At 40.9% G+C, this 26,393-nt stretch overlaps 1 protein-coding gene and 1 pseudogene across 2 annotated transcripts; one reads left to right on the forward strand and one right to left on the reverse strand.

Moving 5' to 3' along the window:
• Window positions 1-746: 746 nt before the first annotated feature.
• On the reverse strand, window positions 747-19,817 carry LOC141799567 (uromodulin-like). Of its 2 annotated transcripts, none has more exons than XM_074681839.1 (10): window positions 19,670-19,817; window positions 19,448-19,499; window positions 19,269-19,376; window positions 18,336-18,544; window positions 18,089-18,246; window positions 14,834-14,948; window positions 14,600-14,727; window positions 13,979-14,162; window positions 13,408-13,513; window positions 747-912 (listed from the first exon to the last, which is right to left on the reverse strand). In XM_074681839.1, the coding sequence occupies exons 1-10, from the start codon at window positions 19,682-19,684 to the stop codon at window positions 776-778; spliced, it is 1,212 nt and encodes a 403-aa protein (XP_074537940.1). In that variant the 5' UTR covers window positions 19,685-19,817; the 3' UTR covers window positions 747-775. The 2 variants fall into 2 exon arrangements, with proteins under 2 accessions (XP_074537940.1, XP_074537939.1); XM_074681838.1 differs by having other exon boundaries at window positions 19,448-19,502.
• Window positions 19,818-21,033: 1,216 nt separating this feature from the next.
• LOC141798998 (uncharacterized) lies at window positions 21,034-22,838 on the forward strand (annotated as a pseudogene).
• Window positions 22,839-26,393: the final 3,555 nt, after the last annotated feature.

The raw sequence follows: 26,393 nt of genomic DNA on the forward strand, positions 1-26,393 counted from the left end.
ACAGTCTGTGTCTTACTGAGGGAGAGGAGACAACTTTCTACTGTATCTAATGTCCTTGGTGGTCACATAGAGCTCATGCAACCCCACTTCAAAAAAACTGAATTATCCCTTTAAGGTTCAAATATGCAAAATGGATATTCTAACAATTTTTCAACTGGTCTTAAGACTTTGATCAGGTCTGTATTTTCATGTCATCTAGAAATTTAAACCATCTAATGATCCATGATAAATTGACACAGGTTGCATCTTACTTCTCTAAGATATGAAATTCAGAGACAGCCTGTATTGCGAAATTGGCCCAGACAAAACAGTTGGGACTTTAATACATAAGGTTTGGCAGTCCCTGAGTTTAACAGGTTTTTGGACACTAGTTCTATGACCTTATTTTACATACTTGGTAGACTGGTTCCTCATTAACAGTGTCTGCTGTTGCTAAAAAACAATTGATCACAAAAAAAAATAGCAAAGCTTAAGTGATATTTTTAAATTTTAATGCAACTATTTTGTTACGTGACATTTCTACTAAGGTAGGGATAAAATGGCTTTCTCATCTTCACCAACCCCAAGCAAAAATGGTCGCTCAGGGTTGAAAGGGAAAACTTGCCTCTGTAACAAACTTAACAGCACAAACTTGTGGCAGAAACCTCAATCTGATTTTGTGCTATTTTTACTCTCCATAACATACTTCACCCTGGCTGTGCTGTGATATAGGATCATATCTGAGAAAGAATAAAACCAGAATTAAACATATTTAAAAGTTTTATTAGAGCTGCTTTTAGTAGCTATCCATCAGTTGGCTCGCCTTCAGTGCAAGTCTCTTGTTGCCTGCTTTTGCCACCATGATGAGGATGATGACGAAAACGCCCACAGTCCACACACCAGCTATTGGTAGAACCACAGCCATCACAGTGCCTGAAACAAAGTTAATTTATTTTGGTTGGCAATAATGTTATATATTAAACAAAGGGAAAGGTAAACCCTGTAGAAAAAAAAGAAAATGGCAGCACTAATCTCTTAAAAACATTTAAATCTTTCTTTCAGTTAAAACAATAATTTAAAAGTCAAGCACTTCAGTCTTAGTAATTAGTAAAACTAAATTAAGCACCAAACATAAGGCAATTTGTTTGGGATCTAATTTCTTAATGGCAAAATAAACTGTTTGGCATTAGCAGAGAAAATTTGGCAATTTTTAAAGGTTGCAATGCATATACTCTGTCAAAAAAAAAAGTCCCAAAAAACTCAACAATGAAAAATCTCTGGAAGCCCAATTCAGGTGGGTGGAGGGGCAAGGCCAGAGGGACCACAGAACACAAAAAGTCAGGGGCGTCCTGGTGGCGGGCCACACAACAGGCATAGTTCAGGAGGCCGGCCTGGTGGCTGGCCACACGAGAGAGAATGTTTAGGAGGCTGGCCCGGTGGCTGACCACCTAAGGGACCTGGTGTCGGCCTGGGAGCCGAGTGAGGTGCTGATGTCTGCCCGGGGATGTCTGAACAAGACGTTGGGGTTGGCCTGGGGACAGTCAACCAAGGCTGGGGTCGGCCTGAGGACGGCTGAGCCTGGCACCAGGGTCAGCCTGGAACCTGGGCGAGGCACTAGTGCTGGCTTGGTGAGGGCCAAGCAGGGAGCAGGGGTTGGCCTGGGAGCCGAGAAGGTTGCTAGATATGGTCTGGGTCCCGAGAGGTTCACTGGGGACGGCCTGGGTCCAGAGAGGGTTACTTTAGATGGACTGTGAGACGTGAGAGTCACTGAAAATGGCCTGTTAGCCCAGAGAGGCACTTGGGATGGCCTGGGGACGGCTTGGGAGCCGAGAGAGTCACTGGGGACAGCCTGGGAGCTGAGAGAGTCACTGGGGACAGCCTGGGAGCAGGAGCCCTGGGCAAGGAACGGTGCTCCGCCAGTCCTCTAGGCGAGGAACAGTGCTCAGCAGGGCCTCTGGGCGAAAAGCTGTGCGCGGCAGGGCCCCCAGGGGAGACAGCAGGGCTTGGTTGGACCCCAGAGCTAAAAGCTATGCTCGGCAGGTCCTCTGAAACAGGAGCAGGGAGTGGGGGGTGCCCTGCTGGTTCAGGGGTGGGGCTGTTGGTCCTGGCTGAAGGACCCCCCAGTCTCTTGCGCCGGCCTCCCTGGGTGCCTGGAAAGATGGACAGTCTGGTTCCCCTTCAGGGAGACCAGTCCTGACCCTCCCCAGTCCATTCAGGGTCAGGAAAAAATGATTGAAAATAAGAAACTCTTGAAAAAAATCTAAAGAATCCGAAAAATCTGCTGGGTCCATTTGGGGTTGGGTCATTCTGTCATGAGAACCCCAGGAAAACAAAGGAGGAGAACCCAATCGCAGATGAAACAAAATCCTTTTTTTTAACTAAACTCAAAATCCCAAAAACTCAAATCAAAGAAACAAAATCAAAAATACCAAGAATCTCACAAGGAAAAAACAAGAGGCACAGGAAACACGGAACATGATGCGGGATAGCCAGAGTGACAGCAAACAATGACCCAAAAGTGATCAAAAAAACACAGAGACTTTATACACAGGGGAGTGATTAACACAGGTGTGAAACAAGACACAGGTGAAACTCATGAGGAGCAATCAACAAGGAGGGAAACACAAGGAGAACCAAACCAAACACAGGGAAACTCAGACAGAGACCAAATACATAAAAGACACCAAAACACCAAAGACAACCACAAAAAGACATACACATGACAAGAACCAAATCAAAACCACAAGGGACACAAACCAAGGACAAAAACTGGAAACACAGAACACTCAAAATAACTAAGATTAACACAGGTGACACAGAAACACAGAAAAAGCACAGAATTACAAAGAAACACAAGAAGACAAACACAAGAAAACCCAGAAATATACAAACCAAAAACCCAAACCATGACATACTCAGCACTGCTGTTCATCCCACAAGTGGATGTTTCTTATAAATGTGGCTCCATTTAAAAGGGAAATAAAGAGACTTTCATATGGGATATGAAATTCATATGAAATGAGATGTACTATAGAAAAGCATTGTTTCAACAAAGAAATAATCCAGAGGCACCCTTAACTGTAGAAAATTTGAAAAAACAGTTGAACAATGGAAAAAGGCAGCTGTTCCTGTTTGGATAGAATACCTCCAGGTTTTTTTTTTCCAGTTTTGGCCTCAGCTTTCCCATTGTTGTTGGATATGATTCATGTTTTGTTTTACTCTTAAAGGCTCTTTTCCTCCAATGGACAAATTCCTTACCAAAAGTGCTTTTTATAGATTGTTGGGTCTTCTAAATTCTAAATTAAGCTTCTTGCTAAGGTCTTGGCAACCCAAAGGGATCTCCAAATCCAAAAAGGAAGTAAACAGACTTTCAAATTCTACAATTCCAGTTTCATTTAACAGACATCCAAATATGTTGTACAAAACAAGCAAAAATTTATAAAGAAGAGAAAACCTTAGTGCGAAAAAGTGCTACAAGTTATTTGGCTGCAGGTGCTGCCATCAAGTGCAAGATTTTTTTGTTTCCCATGTTGAATAATGTAGCCATAACTAACCGCAATAAATACATATATATACTTATATATGTATATAAAATATATATAAAAAACATATATATATATAAAAAACAATATATAACAATATAACAATATACTTCAGCGTTCAACAACATTCAATAATCAGTGCTAAATATTAACTAAGAGCTGGGTCTGAGACCTTCTGACTCATTCTACCCCTGAGATCAAAGAGGAGAAAGGTCAGGTTAAGGGCTCAAGTGTTCCCTGAACAGATGAGTCTTCAGATATGTCATTAAAGGTCCTCTGTGGATTGTATAGAGTTAGGTAATTCATTCTATCATTTGGGAACAACAGAGAAGAGGAGTCTGGCTAGAGATTTAGAGCCATGCTGGACTAGGGGCACCAGCTATCCTTTTCTCAAGCAGAGCGTAGTGGGCGAGAAGGAGTGCAGACCTGGATGAGGTCTACAAGCCAGAGGAAGTCACAAGAAGAGCTTTGAATTTGATTGGAACATTGGAAGCCAGTGAGGAGATATTAACAGTGGGTATGGCGTGCTGTTTTGGGCTGGTTAAAGCCCAGACAAGCTGCTGCATTCTAGGTATTCTGCAGGGGTTTAAATAGACACGCAGAGAGGCCTGCTACAAGAGAGCTGCAGGAGTCGATGCATGAAATCACAAGAGCCTGTACCAGAAGATGTATGGCCTGGTGTGTCAGGTAGGGTCTGATTCTCCTGATATTATAGAGGACACATCCACAAGATCAAATCATCACCCCATTGAAATAATGGTGGAAGTCTTTTTTTTTTTTTTTTTAACTTTACCAAATACAGGGCATGTTATATTTATTAATAATTTCACTAAATAAAAGGCCTTCACAGAACATTGTGTGTCAATCATGAAAGATTGAAGAATAAAGTGACTTAGGTCAATTTTTCTAACATTCTAGTGCGACTTTGGCAACTTTAAACCTGGCTCAAACAGGTTCATTCCATAGTGCAAACTCAAAACTGGAATTACCTTGAGTTAAATTAAACAAATGTCAGGTAAATCAAGTTGGTCAGGAGGCAGTCCTTCCTCACTTCTCCAGGTCTTCTTTGTTGGGTTTATATTGAACTTAACCCATGTCCAACGTCCAGTTTTGACATCTTTTTGAAAACGAACATTTAACCGTCCTTTAATTCCATAAAGCAAACTCAAAACATAAATAACTTTAACCTTAATCGAACAAATCTCAGGTCAATCATACTGACCTGAGGCATACTCATACATCTCCTACCAAAAAAGCAAAAACATTTCTTTAACTTTAAAACTGCACAGCACGTCACCCTACTGTTAATCTCTCTTCACTGGCTTCCAGTGGTGGCTACAATCAAATTCAAAGCTCTTCTCCTGGTTTACAAAACATAGACAAGAATGGCCAGGTCTACACTCCTTCTTGCCCACTACGCTCTGCCTGTGAAAGACACCTGGTGCTTCAAGCCCAGCGCGGCTCTAAATCTCTAGCCAGACTCTTTTCCTCTGTTGTGCCCAAATGATAGAATGAATAACCTAACTCTATGCGATCAGCATAGAGTTAGTCCTTTTCTACTTTAAGAAATGTCAGAGGACTCATTTGTTCAGGGAACACTGAGGCCTTAAGCTGAGCCTTCTCTTCTTTGTCCTCAGGGGGTAGAATGAGTCAGAAGGTCCAAGACAGAGCTCTAAGTAAATTTTCAGCACTAGTTGTTGAAGGTTGAAGTATATTGTTGCAGCAACTAATTGTGGTTAGTTGGCTATATTATTCTACATTAAAAATATAAATAAATTAATAATTAAAAAAAATCTTTTTGCACTTCATGGCAGCACCTGCAGCCAAATAGCTTGTAGCTCTTCGTCACACTAGTTGGTTTTACCTTCTGTCTACTAAATTCTTGCTTGTGTTGTATGTTGCTTTGGACAAGAGGGCTTGCTGAATGAAACTGTAGAACTGTAGGAAATTTTGAGGGGTATGTGCTCATTTATGTTTGGTAACAGAAATAAGTGGGCTCGCCAGGAATAGGTAGCTAGCTAGAAGTAGCTAAGTTCTAGTTAAACTATAACTTGTGAAATTCAGACTAGATTACTACACAACATTGTACCCTAGCCTTTATGATAGTGAACCTAATTCCTCACCAGTTGAGACTGATTCAAGAATCATGTTTACAGCTGCTTCTGCACAAAAGATTATGTTTCTTCTTGAAGCAGCCGCCATCATGAAAGCTTGTTAAATTGCCCAAGTCACACATTTTATCCTAAATAATGCAAAATTTTGACTATGATCCTTTTAGCTGAAGATTTAAGTGATTTTACCAGAGGTGGCTAGTATCATCAACAGATGATGTAAGCCAAAAACTCATTTTCGTCAAAAACAAGTTTGGCCATTATTTTAATTGGGTGATGGAATATTTATTATCAAGACGCATTTTGACAACAAAAATTATCTACTTGACACAAATAAGTCTTACTTTTTGTGCTTGTTTATGATTGCCACTCTCCAGTAATGATGTGTCTGTTTCATTTAAGCAAGCTCTTGTAGGAGAAGGACTCGACTCCACCCATACACAACAGAATAAAGCAACTATCTTCTCTCTTCACCACTTTGCCACAAGCACAACAAACACAGATTAACCTCCCATGGCATGGTGTGTGGCATGGGACCAATTAATTGCAGGTAAGGGGCAATGTCAACGCTCTATATACTCTGTGAAGTTTTGTATCAGAAGAGTCTCATTTTGTCAGGCACCCTCAATTAATAATTGATATTGAATTAATAATAACTTAATATTTTTTTGGTTTGGTTTGTTTATTTCAAAGAGATGAACGTTTGAAATTTTTGTTGATTAGGGTATTTTAGCTTGATATTCAAGGTGCCTCAGTTGTCAATGATAATCTATTATTACTTTGATCACAGTTGTTTTTCTAACCCCTCAAAGCACTTTTACTCTATATTCACCCATTCACATTCACACACTGATAGCAGAAGATCCTGTAGTAAGGGACCATCAGTATTAGCTAATATCATTCATACAGATACATGCTGCTGAACAACAAGGGGAGTAGCAATGGGTTTGGTGTCTTGCTCAAGGACACTTCAGAATGTGACTGCAAAAGCTGGAATGGAAACCCTGACCTGAAACAACAGGGAAGTGTGGGGCAGTGGAATATAGGCCTGTGTCACCAACAAATTTTGCTGGATGATAAATTGTCCCTCAAATTATTGCTGATAAATGATATTATTGTCAAACCATTTTAAAGGCCATAGACTTTTATTTCTAATGAGTATTTTTTTTTTACTGTTACCATTCATAAAGATATAGAGTGAGGAACAAATGGGAACTTGCACTTATTTTTCTTACAGTCTCCCTAAAGGTAAAAACTGATACTCTTCATGGAGAAAATGAGAAGGGTCTTTAATGATCTTGTTAGCCAGTCTGATGGTTTGCTTTGAGCAGCTGCTAAGAAAGAAATTCTGAACACTCTGCTCCACCATTTTTGAACAGATATTCAGCAACCCAAGAATCCTTGTTCTTAGCTGGACTGTAAGGCCACAGAACCAGACTGTGCCTCCATACTGCAGGAAACTGTAAATGGTGGCACAGAAAAACAGGTGTAAAATCTTCCTGCTGGCACCAAAAGACCGGAGCTGTCTCACAAAATAGATCTGCTGTTGGACCTTACTGCAGATATAATCCACATGCTGTGACCAAGAAAGAGCGCCATCCATGTACACTCCCAGATATTTAAAGGAGTATGACTGTTTTATTAGGCTTGTTGTGAATAATGACTGGAGCAAATGTACCGTTTGTATTACCAAAAATGACATCCTCTGTCTTCACAGGGTTTGATATGAGGTCATTCTGGTCACACTTCAGGACCACTCTTCCCACTTAAAGGGGACATATCATGCTTGTTTCTCCTTTTCACTATGCCAGACTAGGATGCCTGTAAAGCATTTCTGCCCTCAGTACAAGTCATTTTGTTCCTTCATTATCCCACAATAGCGTTCTCAATATCCTCATTTTAGGCCATTCTGAAGATCTTGTTGAAACGCTCCAGTAACCTTGCAATGTCACAGCCCTTTGTGCTCTGATTGGTCGGTTCTATCAGAGGGGCGGAGGGGGTAGAGCCAGGGGGCGGTTTTTGCAGCATGGCAGTTTTTACAAAATCGCCATACTGGATAGGGGTAACCCGGCGAGTTTGCTGTTTGCCAAAACTTCACCGTAAGGCATTGATAGCACTAATAAAATGGCAAAGTGTAGGATACGTCCTTTTGTATTGGACCCCAAGTCAGACCTGAACGGTTGTGCAGCTCAGTGGGAAGAAAATCCACCTCAACACAGATCATCTCAGTACGCTTCAGTGTGGTGAGTCAAACGGGTATTGTAACATGTATAGTTTATACGTTTATACTAGGCTCTTGGTGGGTGTATCCCTCGGTGGCGGTTGTGTTACTAACTGACTTCACAGAGGAGGAGCTGCTTTATCAGATTACTCCAATAAAAAGAGAGGATCCTTGTGTCGTCATGAAGGTCGAAATCTCGAAGCCAAATGTCAATGACCTATTTTCAGAGGCATCAAATCGCGTTCTAGGATATCCAAAAAATAAAATATCTCATTTTTTGAAAATTCAGGGGGTGTAAGGTCTTGTTTTCAACTTTATTATTTTATATGTAAGTGTTAAATCACAGATCAGCATCATATGTCCCATTTAACGGTAGTTAAGGTCTGGCTGCTCCCCTCTCTGGAATTGGAGTCTTCAAACCTTTAAAAAAAATGTTAAGCCTCTCAGCAGAGGCCAGCTCATCATTTGTTATGAAAGGCTTGCTCTTCCACTTGGCATCCCTGCCATGTTTTCCAGGTCCCACATCTTCCTGAGGGGACTAGCATCAAAAGCCCCCTCCAGGTGTCTCTTATGCATCTCTTGCCTTCCTGATCTTGTCTCTCAGCTCCTTGTTTCTTCTTTGCAGCTCCAGAGAGTTTCCTTAATTCATGATCTGTTTGATATCTTTTGTTATCTAGGTTTTGTTGTTAGGAAACACTTCAACTGTTTTTTGGGGATAATAGACCCTACACAGAAGTTTATGGAGTCCGGTGTAACTGTGCATGCAGAGCCCGAAGTGCGGCCCCGTAGCACTTCCAAGTTAGTGCAGTCAAAGCTTGCTTCTAGAGTGTCTTTGCTCTCCCTAGTCCGTATTCTTGCCTTCTTGGTTTGAGGTTTGCTACTTTTACGTTTGGTCACATAAATTGGAATCAGGTGCACGACATTATGGTCTGTTAAATATTGGTGGTTTGACTCTGGACTGATACGCATTGCTTATGTTTATTTTACATTTATCTATTGTGTAATCCTTTCTTGAAACACATTTTACAACCCGTTGAAATCCTGGAAGAGCTTTCTCCAGGCTGCAGGTGTTAAGATCTTCAAGTATAATAGTGGGGGCATCAGGGAACTGCTGCTGTCGATTACACACACACTCAGCTATTGCTGTTGATTACACACACACTCAGCTATTGAGGCTGCAGCGTGATGAGCTTTACCACGTAGACAACAAAATGCAGAATGCTGCTGAATTCCAGAGGGAGATAAAAAGATCTCAATTCAGTGCCCAAAACCTCAAAGTCACTGTTGCATGTCATGAGCTGGATTGAATCTTGACGACACGGTGGATAGGTGGATCGGTGGATCAGTGGTCTGGTGATAACCAACTTTACTATGACACAATGATATGGCACCAACTTAGCTCTTTGCCTATGGTAAACCAAACTGGTTCTCAGAAAGAACTGAATTTGAACCAACTAAGCACTAGCACTAGCACCAGTACCTAATGAGCACTGGTGGAAAATGAGCATTAGACTTCATCAATTTTTTGGCTGCATGAAGAGCATGTGTGAAGTAGTCTTATCTTATCTTAATCCACCATGAGTACAGAGCAAGTTACAATGGCAAGGAAAAACTTCCCTTTAACGGGCAGAAACCTCGGACAGAACCAGGCTCATGTTAGACAGACATCTGTCTCGACTGTGTTAGGGGTTGGAGAGAGACAGATAAAGGATAGAGACTGGGAGAGATAAGTGTGTGTGTGTGTGTGTGTGTGTGTGTGTGTGTGTGGGGGGGGGGGTGCTTTATCAAAAAGGAAAGTTTTAAGTCTATTCTTAAAGGTTGAGACCGTGTCTACTCCCCAGACCTCAACCGGTAAGTTATTCCAAAGAAGAGGAGCCTGATAGCTAAAGGCTCGACCTCCCATACTATTTTTAGAGACCCTAGGTACAACGAGCAGACCTGCATGTTGAGAACGCAAAGACCTAGACGGATTATACGGAACAATTAAGTCTTTAAGATACAATGGCCCGATGCCATTAAGCACTTTGTAAGTTAGAAGAAGAATTTTAAACTCTATCCTAGATTTTATAGATAACCAGTGTAGAGACACTAACACTGAAGAGATGTGCTCTCTCCACCCAGTCGAAGCCAGTACCCGAGCAGCAGCGTTCTGAACCAGCTGAAGAGTCCTAATAGACTTATTAGGACAGCCGGATAAAAGAGAGTTACAGTAGTCCAGCCTAGAGGAAACGAAAGCATGTACTAGTTTCTCAGCATCGCTCCGAGACAAGATGTGTCTAATTCTCTTTGATATTGTGAAGATGAAAAAATGCCGTCCTTCAGACCTGTTGGATGTGAGAGTTAAAGGACAGGTCCTGATCAAAAAGAACTCCCAGGTTCCTGACAGTGGTGCTGGAAGTCAAGCTGAAGTTATCCGAGGCAGCAATGTTGTTCAAGAAAGCGTCTCTGAGATGTTCAGGTCCAGAAACAATGACTTCAGTCTTCTCTGAGTTCAGCAGTATGAAGTTTCTGCTCATCCAGGACCTTACGTCTTTGAGGCAAGCTTCAAGTTTAGATAAGGGGTTGGTTTCTTCAGGCTTCATTGCTGAGTGTCATCTGCATAGCAGTGAAAGTTTATGGAGTGTTTCCTCAATATAGTGCCGAGAGGAAGCATATACAAGATGAAAAGAATCAGTCCGAGCACTGAACCTTGAGGAACTCCATATTGCACCCTGGTGTGCAAAGAAGAGACGTTGTTCACATGAAAAAACTGATGCCGATCCGAAAGATATGATCGAAGCCAAGCTACAGCGGTTCCTGAGATACCAAGAAGACTCTCTAATCTCCACAGAAGAATGCGATGATCAACAGTGTCGAAAGCGGCACTGAGATCAAGCAAGACAAGCACAGAAAGAAGAACACTGTCCGAAGCAAAAAGTAGATCGTTGGTTACTTTCAGCAGCGCAGTCTCAGTGCTGTGGTGGGCTCTGAACCCAGACTGAAAGACCTCAAAGAGACTGTTGCTATGAAGAAACTCACAGAGCTGATTCGCGACAACTTTCTCCAAGATCTCAGAAATGAAAGAGAGGTTAGATATCGGTCTGTAGTTGACCAAAGAGCCTGAATCAAGTGTAGGTTTTTAAGAAGAGGCTTAATAACAGCAACTTTAAAAAGTTGGGGCACGTAGCCCATCAGTAAAGACACATTAATCATCCTTAGTAAAGAAGATCCGACCAAGGGAAAGACTTCCTTCAGCAGTCAAGCTGGGATGGGATCCAGAAGACAAGTCGATGGTTTGGCTGAAGAGACAGTTGAATCCAGCTCTAACAAGTCCACAGGCGAGAAGCAGTCCAAGAGTATATTAGCTCTAAGCGACGTTTCCGCAAATTCGCCTTTGGTTGAAGGTTCTATCGCGGTTACATGTAACATATCTTATCGTTAAAAAAGCTAATATAGTCCTAACTGCAAAGTGATATAGGAATGCATGACTCAGTAGAGTTATGACTGTTTGTCAGCCTGGCTACAGTGCTTAAAAGGAATCTAGGATTGTTTTTGTTCTCTTCTATAAGAGTCGAGTAGTAAGTTGCATGCGCAAGCTGCAAAGCCTTCCTATATTCATTTAGACTATTTTTCTTTCAAATTTCCTCGATTTTTGTTTGAGCTCACGAGTTTGAGCGTTGTACCACAGAGCCGAACTATGCCGTCTGAGAGTCCTCTGTCTGAGCAGAGCAAATGAATCGAGGGCAGCTTGAAGAGAACCCGTGGTATCTGCAACAAGTTGATCAAGCTGAGAGGGAGCACAAGAGCTCTCTGCAAAAGTAGAGCAAGAATTCAAGGCAGCAGGAATAGCTTCCTTGAAAATGTCTACGGCTCTGTCAGACACGTTCCTGGACAAGATGATTTTGTTCGCAGGTGAGAAATCCGACAGCAAGAATTCGAAAGTAATGAAGAAATGATCCGACAGAAGAGGATTCTGCGGTAAGACAGCCAAGTTGACGGGTTCCACGCCATAAGCAAGAACAAGATCCAAGGTGTGGTTAAAGTGATGAGTAGGATGGTTCACAGACTGTGTGAAACCGAAAGAATCCAGAAACGACATGAAGGCAATATAATGACTATCATCAACGACGTCCACATAAATATTAAAGTCACCAACAATGATGATTTTGTCCGAAAGAACAACGATGTTTGAAAGAAACTCTGAAAAATCGAAGAGAAATTGAGAGTATGCGCCAGTAGGCCGGTAGACGATAACAAACAAATACGGTTGCATGGTTTTCACAGCTGGATGCAAGAAACTAAGAAAAAGACTTTCAAAAGAGCTAAAGCCTAGTTTAGGTCTAGTGCTAGTATTAAAACTAGAGTCAAAAATAGCTGCCACCAAACCCCCATGATACCACACACTCACGTGACCGCAGATTCCGCACAGATGGAAGACATGCAGCATTTCGTCCTCTCTGTGATTGGCATGTAGGTGTCGGGGTAAGTGACGATTCTTTTGACCAATCAACAGTCTGCAGTGTGTTGCTCCACCTTCTGAGAGCGGATGGGTTCAGACTGGCCAGAAAAGAAGGCAAAAAAGTAGGCAGTCTCGTCTTGGTTTTTAGGGATCTGTCCCGGGATAAGTCAGTGGAAAAAAATGCACTCTGTACCTCTGCAGCTTAAGACTTCTGACCAGTGTACACTTTCCACGTGTCATTCAGTGCTGCAGACGGTTTCTCTTGCTTAAAGACCTAAAGCAGGTGACTGGCAGAGTTTACAGAGCTGCAAGATCAGACAACAGTCCTCTTTGAGTACCTGCTTTATCATATCACTGGAAGCTGCAGCTGTCTCTTGGGGAAAGAAATCGACAGGCTTGGGTTGATGTAAGTAAGCCTCATCACCCAGACCATTGAAAAAGTCTCCAAAGGCACCTTGACATTTCTCAAAGTGAGTTCTTACAAGCTAATGGGAGCAGATCTTTTTGACTCTTCCTGGAGAGGATTGCCAAGATCCTTCATCACACCAAACAATATCTAAACCTTGTCAGTGAAGGACTTCTGAGACTGATTGGTCTGTTCATGATGCCTGATACCTTCATTTGCTACTTTGACCTGAAATGCCAACTCATACAGGTTGGCTCTTATCTCATCACTCCTTTAAAATGACACAAACCATAGAGCTTGACCACAACATTTGAGTGACTGATCATGGATGCTGTCTTTCAACTTGATGCAATATCTGTGATCAGACAGCTTCCACAAAACACCAGTTTGAATCATGTCATAGCTGCTATCATGAAAGTGGCAATTTAATCTACTAATGATATGGATTGGCTGGAGATTGAACCAGTGACTTCCTCGGCACATGGGGTGGGTATTTAAACCACTAGGCCAAGGAACCCCTTTAGATTTCTAAATGATGTTAATTATTTAACGCCATTCTTCCAAGGTACAAGCACTTACACAAAGATTTCTAACTCATCCATTTACAAGAAAAAAAAACTTTGGGGTTTAAAACCAAAACAACTCGAGGTGTGACACAGCAAGGTCACATGAGAGGAGTTTAGCAGTAGTAGTAGAAACACAGGGCTTACTTGATGGAGGTCTGTTGGGTATTTCAACCCAGATGGGTCCATAGGACAGGAGACCCTGGGTAGGTCCTGCTCTCACAGCCTCTCTCTTACTGATGGAGCTACAGCTCTGTGAGAATAAAAACTTACTGTTTATAACTTATCATTCTTCATGTTAATACAGTATTGTTATGGGCCTGCCCTTGTGTGCATGTTTGTTTGTATGGGTGCATGTGTGTGTAGGAACTTTGTATAACACAACCCCAAGGTATTAGCATTATTGGCTAGTCACACAGACCTGCAAGGCCAGTCTGTGATGTGCCTGTTGAGAAGTTAGCCAGATTTTTTTTTTCTTTTTATTGATACAAAAATATTGTTTCATAATACCAAATGCCACAGAGATCAGGTTAACTGATTCAGATCTGCATCAATGGAAATAAATGCAAGACTTATCCGTCAGTGTTTTTAATTTTTTTTTTTTTACTTTACTCTTTTCTCTTCATCTATTTTGTCATGTTGTACTTGATAAATCTTACAAACCTAAAACCACTCTGACATGTCTAGTTAATGTATTAAAACTGAATAAAGTGCTTACTGGTGTACAGGACTTGTGGTCGGCAGGCTCACACAGCTGAACAGTGCAGTGCAGGTAGAGTTCATAAGATTCTGTTGTGAAGCGAAACATGTCAAAGCTGAAATGGATGGTTGAACTTCCTCCGTTACGGCCTGACTGTCCCTCTGTTGTGTTCAGAAAGGAAAGAGTCCGGTCTCTCACACACCTAGGAAAAAAAGTTTCACAACAGGTCGCATTTCAATAGGCTTAGCTTTTTTTGTTTCACAGGCAGAGACACAGCACAGCAGGGAGCTAATGTTAAGTGAGTGGGGGGGGGGGGCTCTGACCATGAACAGTTCAATGCAGAGTGAGACCTCAACAATGAAGTTTTGTTTTGTTTGTGGTAAGAGATAAGTTGTTTTACCATTTGTGTTCTTATGTGTTCAGATTTTTATGCATTGCTCTTCTGAATGTTTTGGTAGTCTGTCAAAGCACTTTGTTATCCCCCGTTTTAAAATTTGCCATAGAAATAAAATTATCATTCTAACTCTTATTTAATTCTTGGTGTCAAGGTGATATCATGATAAACTATTAATGACACATAATACTATTTCAAACATGTAGGACCCCACACAGTGAATGAGTACTGGAGGGTGCTCTGACCCGTTCTGCAGTAGGGTGTGAACTGATCCCCTTGTAGTGTTTGGCTGGAAAGACTGCGTGGCCCAACACTCATCCACCAGCAGAAGGAAGAAATCAGCAGGCTCCACCACTGACACCTCCACATAGACCTGGAGACAAGGTCTGTTAAGGCCTTCACTGATGTGATAGAAATAGTTTACAGAAGATGACTTCTATTTAGTTTAAAATGGTCTATTAAGGTTATGGTTGACCTACCTTGTCTCTGAGTTCAATGGCTGGGGCACTGCTATAGGCCTTGGTGTAGGAGTGGTCTGTGTATAATATTAACTGTACTCTGGCATCAAGATCATCCACACGCATCACTGTCTCACTGTCAGAAGGGGGAAACAATTATCACTAAGAGAACGGAAAATGAAACAGCTTCAATATCATGCACATGGGCACATAAGCAGCCCGTTACAGTCACTCCTCTTTGTTCTTCTTACTAGTAATTTTCTCCATTTTCAGTAATCATATCAGATATTTTTCTGGCGATTACTTCAAACTGTGGTAACCGCCCGTTACCTTGACAATACATCCATGCATGTGCACACACAGCAGTGTGTACAAACCTTTATTATTAGTACAAACACAAGAATACAGTGAGAAGAGCAAATGTGGGTCTGAAAAGGTGACAAAAAAAAGCAAAGGAAAAGCATAACAGTCTGATGCCATCACATGTGCCAGGCTTAGGGGCCGTTTACACGACAAAAGTTCCAGGGTGAAACGCAAAAGTTTTGTTGCGTTTCAGCCTCGCGTTTACACGGAAACAGTGTTTCAGCCGACCTAAAACGCAAACTTTTGAAAACAGCCTCCAGAGTGGGATTTGTATGAAATGCTGCCGACACCGTTGCTGTGTAAACAGTCAGCCAGTGTTTTCAGTGGAAACTGTCACACTCCGCTTCGTTCGAGCACATACACAACAGGACAACAGTACTGTAACCGAGGGTCTTTCCTGACGCCTATACTGTTCATAATAGAGAAAATAGAAAAACACGAGGGAACTTTCATCCAGACGTTCCAACTTTATTTCTCCGCTTCAACACTTTAACGTCACTTCCAACCACACACCAACACTTCCGTTTTTGTCCTTCAAAATAAGACACATAAAATGGCTAACAGTACCGTTGTTACGATCGTTGCAAACTACTGTGTTGTGCTTGTGCTGCTCAATGTGCTGTCTCTGCTGACTGTCTTCATACAAATTGTGCATCTGTTGCTCTACTTTTGCACTTAGGGTGTTTTCACACCTACAGTGTTAGGTCGACCCAAATTTAGATCGACCTATATTTGGTCCCGTTTGGGTTGGTGTGAAACCAAAATCGGACTCTGGTGCGCACCAAATTGGTGCGGCCAAAGGAGGTGATCTCGGTTCGGCTCTGGCCACACTCTGGTGCGCACCAGCTGTGGTGTGAAAGCAGCCGCACTCTGGTGCGATGCAACTGTCAGGCGAACTCGGCGAGTTTGACATTAGAGGGCTCCCGTGGAGTTTTGTTTGTGTTGCAGGACAGCTGCGCACTCCAACATCCTTAACTACCCTTATATACTCATCTAAAAAGCAGAGCTCCCCCCTGACTCCTCACGTCAAAAAAAACATTGTTTTATATGGCCTATCATACAACAGGCATTAATTACCTTGTCGGTCGTCTGTATCTGCGTCTGATGAGGATCTCACGGTACATGGTAAGAATCATTATTTCTGAATTTCCCCTCGGGGATAAAAAAAAAAAAAAAAAAGTATCGGCGTCTCCAGTGCATCTGTATGCTTTTTTCAAGCCGCAGCTGCGCTTCATTTTCTAACACTATCGTTTGCAGATGGTTATACACACAAACAATATAGAACCATATAGAAATGAATTTTAAGCACTTTCAAAACTCGGCGTAGGCCTATTTGACTCTCCATCATCTCTGATTTAAGCAAACAGTTCTCTCGGCGCTTCCAGACTCCAACTGAAAGTACGCTGCACGCACTCTAGCCGTTGTCGTCATGGGAACATGACGCTCTCAAAATACTGCGGTCCCGAGTGACAAAAAGCAGATGTGAAAGGAACCGCACTAGCTGCAAAATGGCAACAAAGTATCAATATGACATTCCAAGCCGCACCAGGGTGCGCACTATCAGGTGTGAAAACACCCTTAGTATCCCCAAATCAACAGTTGATCAGCTCAACTCTGCTTTGGTGGAGATCTCCCAAAAGCGGCTCTGGACAAGAGAGTTATAGCACCACCTGCAGCCCTGGCATGCATGACAGCATATTCAGTCCCTCAGCGCTTCCATGTAAACGCAGATTTTTTTCACTGCTTTTTAGCGTTTTCAGATGAAACTTTGTCGTGTCAACGGGGCCTTGGTAACTTTGTCCATCAAGACAGGATGATAAACTTCAAATGGAGAGGATTAAACAGGTAAGGATAGATGTAAAAGAAACAATGCTGCCTTAAACCATCATACAAGTTTACGAATTGTGTATAGTAATAAAATAACATTATATAATTGAAGTCATAGTATGATGACACACCATGCAGTTTAATAGGTCTTTGTCTGTAGCCCGCAGTTACACAGGAGGAGAACTACGACCAGTTTACAAAACCTCATACATTTTATAGGACATTTACCACACAGTTAGGCTGTTTACATTATATTTTACTAAAATGCTGATATTTAGTCTACTAAAACTAGACTAAGACTGAAAGGTTTAAGACTATCTAAGACTGAAACTCTTATGGTATATAGTCGGCTAAATCTAAAAGGTTTAAGACTATAGGCTTTAGGACTAGACAAATACTAAAACTTTTATGGTATTTTGTTGACTAAAACTAGACTAAGGCTAAAAAATTTAAGACTAAAATAAGACTTCATGATATTTAGTTAACTAAAACTAAACTAAGACTAAAACATTTGATTCTGAAAGGTTTAAGACTAAAATATGTAAGACTAGACCAAGACTAAAACTTTCATGGTATTTAGTCAACTAAAACTAGACGAAGACAAAATCAGAATTTACTGTAAAAATTAACACTGGTTTACATGGTGCTCAGCAGGTAGTTCTAAAGCTGGCCAGCTCATGGCCTAAACCACTGGAGATTTCTGCAGGAGTCTGGATTATTGAGACGCATCGGGATGCAGTGCAGGACAACTCTAAGATGGGAAGAGAGCTTGTATTGAGTATTCCTTATCTATTTAACTTTCTGTTATCACTCTAATGTTCTTACATTTTTGAAAAGCAGGTAAACTCCCATTTGTTCAGACTTGCCTTTGTTTGACCTGTCTACTTTTTAATGTTTGTTTATATGTAATGTAATCTAATCTCCATTTCTCCATCCTATTTTACCATCTTATTGTGAGGCACTTTGTGACCTCTGGTCTTAAAAGCTGACATAAATAAACTTAACATACTTCATTGTGGATAAGGGCAACTGTAATCCCCCCTTCAAGATAAAGAGTTTCTGATTCTGGTCATCAGTTTTCCTTACGTGGAAAAGGGAATGATCTGGAAAGGCAGGCTCACTGTTCTGGTGTACGGATAGACACAGGTATAGTCCATCTTAATGACAGGATCTCTGATGATGTTTCCGGTTACTTGAGGCTCTGACAGGAGACTCAGAGTGTACGAGATGTGAGTGAAGTTTTTCTGGAAGAAAAGGAAAAAAAAGAGAGCAGAAGAATTTAAGTCAGAACTTTTCTAATGCTTGACTTTTATCATTTGCGATCCATCCATACCTCCAGTGGCTTTCCTCCACATTCTAAGTATTTGTCTTTAGATATCCTGGACATGTAGTAGGTTACACCATTGATCACCTCTCTCTGAACATGGCACAATTTGTTTGGCAGGTGTAAAGACTGCAGTGGCGCATTGTGATACTTGAAGTAATCCTCCAAAGCTCTGATAGTTATAAAGTCTTTTCCACAAATCACTTTGACATCAGCATCTGGAACATAAAAACACACAAAGGTCAGAATAAATATATGTACGTGGGGTCACCCAGCTCTGTCAAGACAATATCAAAAACAGTGTACAAAGGGTCTCAGTGACTTTTGTTCAGTTTCTCTTCGTCTTTACTTTACGGAAGGGCTTCATTGGTAGCCTAATTTAACTTTGTCTACTTTATCACTGATGGTTTAATAAGTCAAGTGCAAAATACAAATACAAGTATCAATACTGAATTGTACAACTGTATTATTTGACCAGTTTTCAAGCTTTACATCATTGTGTGGTGAAGTTTATACTACATTTTCTTCCCGAAATCCACCTTAAATCCTACTCCTGTTGGAAATAGGATAATCCTGTTTTTATTTTTGGATCAAAGTGGTCCAAATCCTACAGAAAAGTTCTGGACAACACAAACTGAAGCTTTGATCCAGATCAAAACTAAGATTGGATTACATGATCTAAGTGGATTTTGAAATCCTCCTCTCCCTTTTGAACAACCCATTTTCAGAATTCAATCCAATCCATGTGGATTATGTTTGAGCGACTGGCCACATATTTTTAAAAGTAAAACGAAGTATTGATATGCACTCAGAGGCAACTTTATTAGGTACACCGACCTGGTACTAGCCTATCAGTGTAAAATAATGCACATCAGTGACATTTTGCTATCAAAAAATAATCTCAAAGACAGGCAGAACAAGGATGAAAGAACATGTTCCTACTTCTGTCACACTTGTCAGCATAGTATCCACTAGCACATTTGCAGCTTCTTTGGTCTTTAGACAGAACACATCTGGTGCTGTTGGAGCAGTGGTACACACTGCAGGCCCCTGTGCACACAGAGACTATTAGGGACTGACTGGTCAATGAAAACCATTCAATAGAAAGGAGACATGTTTACCCTCAACGCTGTGGTGAGTGAGTCCGAGGAGTAGCATGAGAAGCACGCTCAGCTGCTTCAAGAAAAAACAACAACAACAACAAAAACGTTTACACTTTGTCGGCTGCTAATTCAGAATTTAAACCCGCGGCTTCCTTGTGGAGAGAAACTAATCATTGAGCAACACAAAGACGTCATTTCGCTCAACTCTCCTTGTTCAGGACTTTAATTAAGCCTACCCACCTTTAAACAGAACATGGCCACTTTGTTTAGTTTTTTTTCCCAACCAGTCTTGTTCTTCAAACGCGAGACTGTCCGTCAAACGGGATGTTTGCCTCCGTGGTTGACGATTTCAAGCCCCACTGCTCTCCAATCAAGAACACCTGTCAGGGTTTATCTGTGCGCGTGCTCTGCATTTCAGGCAATCATTTCCTCTTCCCCCATGCAATGGAAAGGCATTGGTGTATTAAAACAGCTTCTTTGGACGACAACCTTGAATTTTAAAAAGTTATTTAAATAAAAAGTTATGAAAGAAGGATGGAAATCTCTGATAGGCTAGTATTTATTTGTTGTTTTTATCGATCCAGTAGGCCTATACCTAGAACTTCACTAGGCCTACCATTAGTATGCTGTTTTTCACCCTGCTCCGCATGCATAGATAAAAACTATGATGTTAAAAGCAAAATAAATGAAACTTATTACACCATATGAAAAGGTGTGGTAAACAGATGATGAGTGATTAGTCAGCTAGACTATAGTAGGTCTCAGCATTCCCCACCAGGTGTCACTATTGTGCACAATAGGGCACAAAGCATAGGAACAATCCAATAGTTTTGGAGGTTAACCCCATTACCTTTAAAACTTTTTGAGAAAACTCCTGAGTGGGTGATCCATTCTGTTCAGAATAATTATAGAAAGGTATTTCGAGCGCATAGTGTTTGAGCACCTGTAACATCGAATTTGCAGTTGTGCACATTGAATTTGTATGTGTATCAGTAAATCTGATTTTCCACACTCTTATGAGTTGTGTACTTGTAAAATAATTTCTTGTGCGTGTCTATTGTTTTTCTTACCACAAATACAACACAAAAATACACATTCTCAAAATCGTAGTTCCAGGTGCACAAATCACATTTACAGGTGCTCAAATCATATTCACAGGTGCACAAATCATTTTCTACAGGTCGCATATTTCAACACGGACACGCTCACATTTTGCACCTATAGTTGCAAAACATACTTGTGCACCTGTATCGTGTGAAGTGAAGGGGTGGTGAGAATTTGAATAAGTGCAAATCTTGTGCAATAAGTATGTGAAATAATTTAGCTTGAAAATAGCTGTGTCCTCTAACACATGAACACAAATTGCTCTTTACAACCATAGTCTATACAACAATTGGAATCCTCCCCACGAGTCACACATTCTCTGTTTTCTACAAGTACAAATCATCAAATCATCAAATTAGATATCTGGTGCAAAACTACAAAACGATCTGTCCTGCTATAAGATTGACAGACTTTCCGGCCAGTCAGAGAGAAGCGGCCCAGCCATTCAGAGGTTTTTATTCAATCCGAGGTTGGTTGTTTTTCTCCCACAGCCAATGGGGATGGCTAGTGGCTACGTCGTCGTGACCCATTACGTCACTTCTGTGTCCAAACCAAGCCGCAATATAATAGTGCAGTGCCGTATCCCTTGTTGTAAGAAGAGAAATTATGTCAATAAAACAACTCCCTTCTACCGGTTTCCTCTGGATGAAAATGAGAAGAAGAGATGGCCTAAGCTGATACGGTAAGTTGGATCTCAAATCATGAAAAACACAATTAAATGGAGGCTAGCGCTAGCAGCTAACGTCAGCTAGCCTAGTATTAGCGCTAAACGTTAGCCTGGAGAAGGTAACCTGTTAATGTTATGGAGTGTGTGGACAAAAAAAAGTCACAGATGTAGAGATTAAAGTAATTTTTTACAAGAGGAAAGTCAAACTAACTGAGATGAATTAATTATTTCCGAGAATTAAGTCTTTAATCACGAGTTTGAAGTCATTTATGACATTAAGTCGTATTTTACAAGATTAAATTTAGTACGATATTCCAGATTTTGGATCCAGATCCTCTGTTGTATCTCCTGTACCAACATAAATGGATTGCAGCATCTGTGCTGCATGTGACATCATTATACTATGATGGGGGATGCAAAAACCAGCACTCCAGTTTGTCTGTATTCAGCAAAATTTGTTTTATGTTATTTCCTTTTTTTTTCCAGGCGTTAAGATTCCACCCCCAACCACAACTCAAGGGTCTGTGGGTGGAATTTTCCGCACGGCAAAGCAGCTGGGCCGTCGCAGTTTGCCTGGAATGAGGGAAAGACAATGACTAAATGCAAATGTAAAAAGGAAAGGCTCCCTGCAACTGTAGAGGACAGAGGAAGATCTGAACCAAGCCCAAGTCACGTCAACACTGCTCAACAGACCCCGAGTGCTTCTGATGTTTTGGTGCTCCAAATTGAGAATGACATGCTCAGAAAAGAAAATGAAAAACTGAAGCAAGAACTGGGAAAACAAACATTTTCATTTAGTCAAAACTCCTCCCACCCCGACAGCGTCAACTATTACATTGGTTTGCCAGATGCTGCCACAGTCCTCTTTTTAGAGGCCCTTCTTTCCAAATTTGATCTCCAGTATCACTTTGATTGGAATGTCCAAAAAATGCCCTTAATTGATCAGTTGCGCTTGACTTTAATGAAGCTTTGATTAAATGGTGGTGTCCCAGACCTTTGTACAAGGTTTAATTGCTGCCACAGTCACCAACATCTACATCACCATCTCCAGTGCCCTGCATGACATTTTGTATGTTGGCATGATGGCAAACAAAATCCCCTCCAGATTCAAGAACCAAACCTCCCTGCCAGAATGCTTCCAGCCATTTCCAAACTGCCAGATTGTGCTGGACTGTAGTGAAGTGGCTGTCTCCCACATAGAACGTTTGGACACCCAGAGTACAGTCATTACAAATGATGTACCATGCTGAAGGCTCTGATTGGTGTGGGACCTTTTGCAAGTGACCTATATGGTGGAAGCACATTGGACAAAGCAATAACAACAGACTGCAGAGTACTTCAACAGCAAGAAGCAGGTGACATGGTGATGGCTTCACTATTCGTGACATTTTGCCTGCTAGTGTATCATTAAACATCCAATCATTCCTTGTCAACGGACAGTTCACAATGGAGGAAGTTAACCGCAACAGACTTATTGCCAGTGCAAAAGTGCACATGGAGCGTTCCATTCAGCGCCTGAAAACATTTCACATTTTGTCCTACATCCCATACCAGTACAAAAAGCATGCCAACGAGACACTTAAAGTTTGCTTTTGTCTCACAAATTTACAGACATCCATTCTTCGTGAAAAAGCATGAACTGCCTCTGCCTCTGTCTGCCACATCAGCCATGAAAATTTCTTTGGATAGCCAGCCACTTCACACATCACCTGCAACTGCACCCAGACCTACAACCTGCAGCTAAAGCCCACTCTCAGCAAGAATTAGTTCCTATTAGGGCTGTCATATTGTATCGATATCGAGAAATGAATTTTTGTCCGCATCGTTAAGCCCTAGTTTCCATGTGTTCGTATCGTTCTCTCCTCCAAGTCTGTTTTATTGTCCACATGAATTTTGATATATGAAATGTACTAAAATGGTTGTTTTGTTTCTAATCAATTTTTCCAAACTGAAATTTTAAGAATAAATCTAAGATTCTCTTTTCAAGGTCTATGTTTGTCTGTTACAACATTACATTCTCAAGACAATTTAATTTTTTCCACTATCAGCTGAATGGATAAACGGGAGAAGTATTTGGATTTTCATTTGACATTTGGTGCAAGGGATGCTGAACTTAAAAACAAAAAAAAATCTCACTGGTTATGTTGCTCCCACTCAATTTATTTTGACAGCATTTACTGGTTATATTTCAAATAATAACACAACACAACATAAAACAACAGTTAAACTGGTACAAATGCTCAAATGTTGATATAACTTATAAACAAGTAAACTTTGGGGAGGCTTCAAAAGTCAGAATGACAAACTAGAACAGGTCAGAAATGCAGGGTCATTACATTATTTAACGTTTAGCATCTAACAGAATGTGGGGCAGGAGACAAGTTTCCTAAAATAGTAATGTTGTTTGCCCATGCTGGGCAATGAACATAAATGAACATGATTTCAAGATCCAGAGGAGTCCATACCCCCAGATGACTGGTGCCAGCTCCTGTCAGATACAGGTTGCCCCGAATCTGATGCCAGTGGTTGTGGGTCTGCTTCAGTGTCAGTAACCCAGTGACTTCATCCAGTTTGAGAGAAAAGTCCTTTGCTTCTGCTGCCTGAAGTACGGTCTTCTTTCTGGCTGCATAGGGACATTTTATCGAAATGATTCAGTCATCGGATACCATCCCCAACCAAGCAGCCCGCTGTCAGAAAGGAACACTCCGCTCTCCTGGATCGTCACGCCATGACGTGTACATGTATTCCTCTTTGGCCTTTTGCTCATGAACAATTCCCCGATCAATACCCAAAGCCTGGGGTTAAGAAAAGAATTTAATACTCAATGTGTAGGGATTATTACAATCTTTTATTATTATAAAACATCATTTTAAGAGAGTTAAAACATTTTTGGTGAGAAAATTTGATTCTACATATTACTACACTACACTATCTCAGTGCATGTTTGGCCTCTGGGAGCAGCGGGCCACATCTGCATGATCACACCTTGGCATGATCACCTGACCTAAATCAAACCCAATATTCTGTACTGCCACCTGTAGCCCTATATGTGTAGGTGAGTATATGCTTCTGTGTATATTCCTATACATGTATATGTACCTTTTTATAATTGTTGTTGTTGTGCTCACTGCTACTCATAATTTCTCCAGTTCATCTCTCCACAGGTGCTTCTTGTGATTATGATGTCAAAGACCTCAGGACACTGTCTCTTTTCGGGCTCAGTAGCTGGTTGTTTGTTTCTCCTGTCTGTAGTCATTTGTTCAGTTGTTGTGGTTGCTCTCTACTGTTGTTTTGTTGTCTCTCTCTCCCCCTCTGTCTAGTCTCTTCTCTACACTCTTTCCCTTTATCACTGTTTCTTTCCTGATATCACCTTGTTCTGGTTAAGCAGTAATCTTCAAACTTGGCAATATACGGGAGGGAAACTGTATGGATACATGTATGCGTATGTACATATATGTGCATATATACGTATGTGTGTGTGTATGTATATATATGTATGTGTATTTATGTATAAAATATATATCAAAAAACACTAATAAAGAGTACAATTTTAACACTCAAGGGGAGCCTTATACACTAACGGCTCCCTTTGGAAAAGCAAATGTGTTCCGCACAATACGGCAGCCAGACCATAATTCTGTTGTCGTGACGCTGAACAGGACAAGGGGAAAAAGAGAGAAAAGAAAGAAAGAAAGAAAGAAAGAAAGAAAAAAGCTTGGGGTTAAGAAAAGAATTTAATACTCAATGTGTAGGGATTATTACAATCTTTTATTATTACAAAACATAATTTTAAGAGAGTTAAAACATTTTTGGTGAGGGAATTTGATTCTACATACATTTCAAACATTTTTATAGATCAAAAATTCACTGTTGGCAAATATACAATCCTTTTGTCCTGTTCTGACTGTTCACAAAATTTTGCCCCTCTGAAACATGCCAGATGATTATTTTTTCAAACCTTTTTCACCCCCTAAAGGTGGGTACACACCACAGGATAATAGGACTTATTTTTCTCCCGATCTCCCCCTTACAATCAAAGTCAGCAAAGTCTGGATTGTCTGAGGACATCATGTGTGATTTTCTTGTGGTGTGGGGTGTGTTAAGAGTGATTTCTTCTGGTCAGAGCCACTTGGAAGGCCTCCAATTCAGAGATAATAGATAATTAATGTTCAATATTTGCTACTAAAAATCTTGCAGTGTGTGGGGTGCTCCGAGGGGAGTCGTGCAGGTACAGCGTGTAATGTCACGTGCACCGGAGCAAAGCCTATCAAGACGCAAGATGACTCACCCTACTGACCAAAGAGGAGGTAAGAAATCCACCTGTGATATGTACTTTACTCACCAACAACTTGCATTGTTATTCATACAGCCCATATCCCTGCCGTCTCCACAACTTTTTCCTGAATCCCTTTTCTTTTGTGCGTTTTTTTCTAAATTCAAGAGTCCAAAAACAAAACATCTTTGCTTTTTCCTGTACATCTCTTGTGACTGTTTACACCAAAGTCATGTTTTACGACACAAGATTTGGAATATTGAGCATGAAGAAGCTGAGGGTCTGCTGAAGAGTCTGTTAGTGTGTGTGTGGTGTCCTCTGAGTACACAGCACACACTTTAAGATCAGGAGAGAGAAATCTTGTGCAATCTGTCTTTTGTTATCGTCAAGTGTGTGCTCTCTAAATGTGTGAAATTTTGGAGAATCCTATACTGTGTACCAGACTTAAGTCTCTTCATCAAGCTCAGTCATGATCAAAAGTATTTATTTTTTGTTTTTAAATTATGGATTTTAACTCTTCAAATACCAGTTTATAGGTGAGGTTGTTATTTTTTAAAGGGTTAAAGAGTTAAAGGTTTTGTCAAGGACTGAAGGAGAGGTCTGAGTAGAATATAGAATATCTGTTTTGTTTTTACAGCAGCTAAAGTTGGGGTTTTCAAAAGCCAAAATAGGACTGTTTTAATCAGTGGCGGCTGTTGGTCAGTCAAGGAGGGGTTTTGTGTCTTTAACAACTTTAATTAAAGATGAATAAAGGAATATGGAGACGGAGCTGCCATTAGCATGAACTTTACTGCTAAACAGCAGTTCACAAAGATGCATGAAAACCATATCACTGCGCCAAGGTACCCTACTATAAAGGGTGTGGTAAGGCACAAGGGGGTATTATAACTCCGCTTGAATATATAGTCTATACACTACAA

The sequence above is a fragment of the Halichoeres trimaculatus genome, unplaced genomic scaffold (genome assembly GCF_033239565.1).
Source record: "Halichoeres trimaculatus isolate MK-OKI-2021-1 unplaced genomic scaffold, fHalTri1.1 fHalTri1_scaffold_11, whole genome shotgun sequence".
NCBI lineage: Eukaryota > Metazoa > Chordata > Actinopteri > Labriformes > Labridae > Halichoeres > Halichoeres trimaculatus.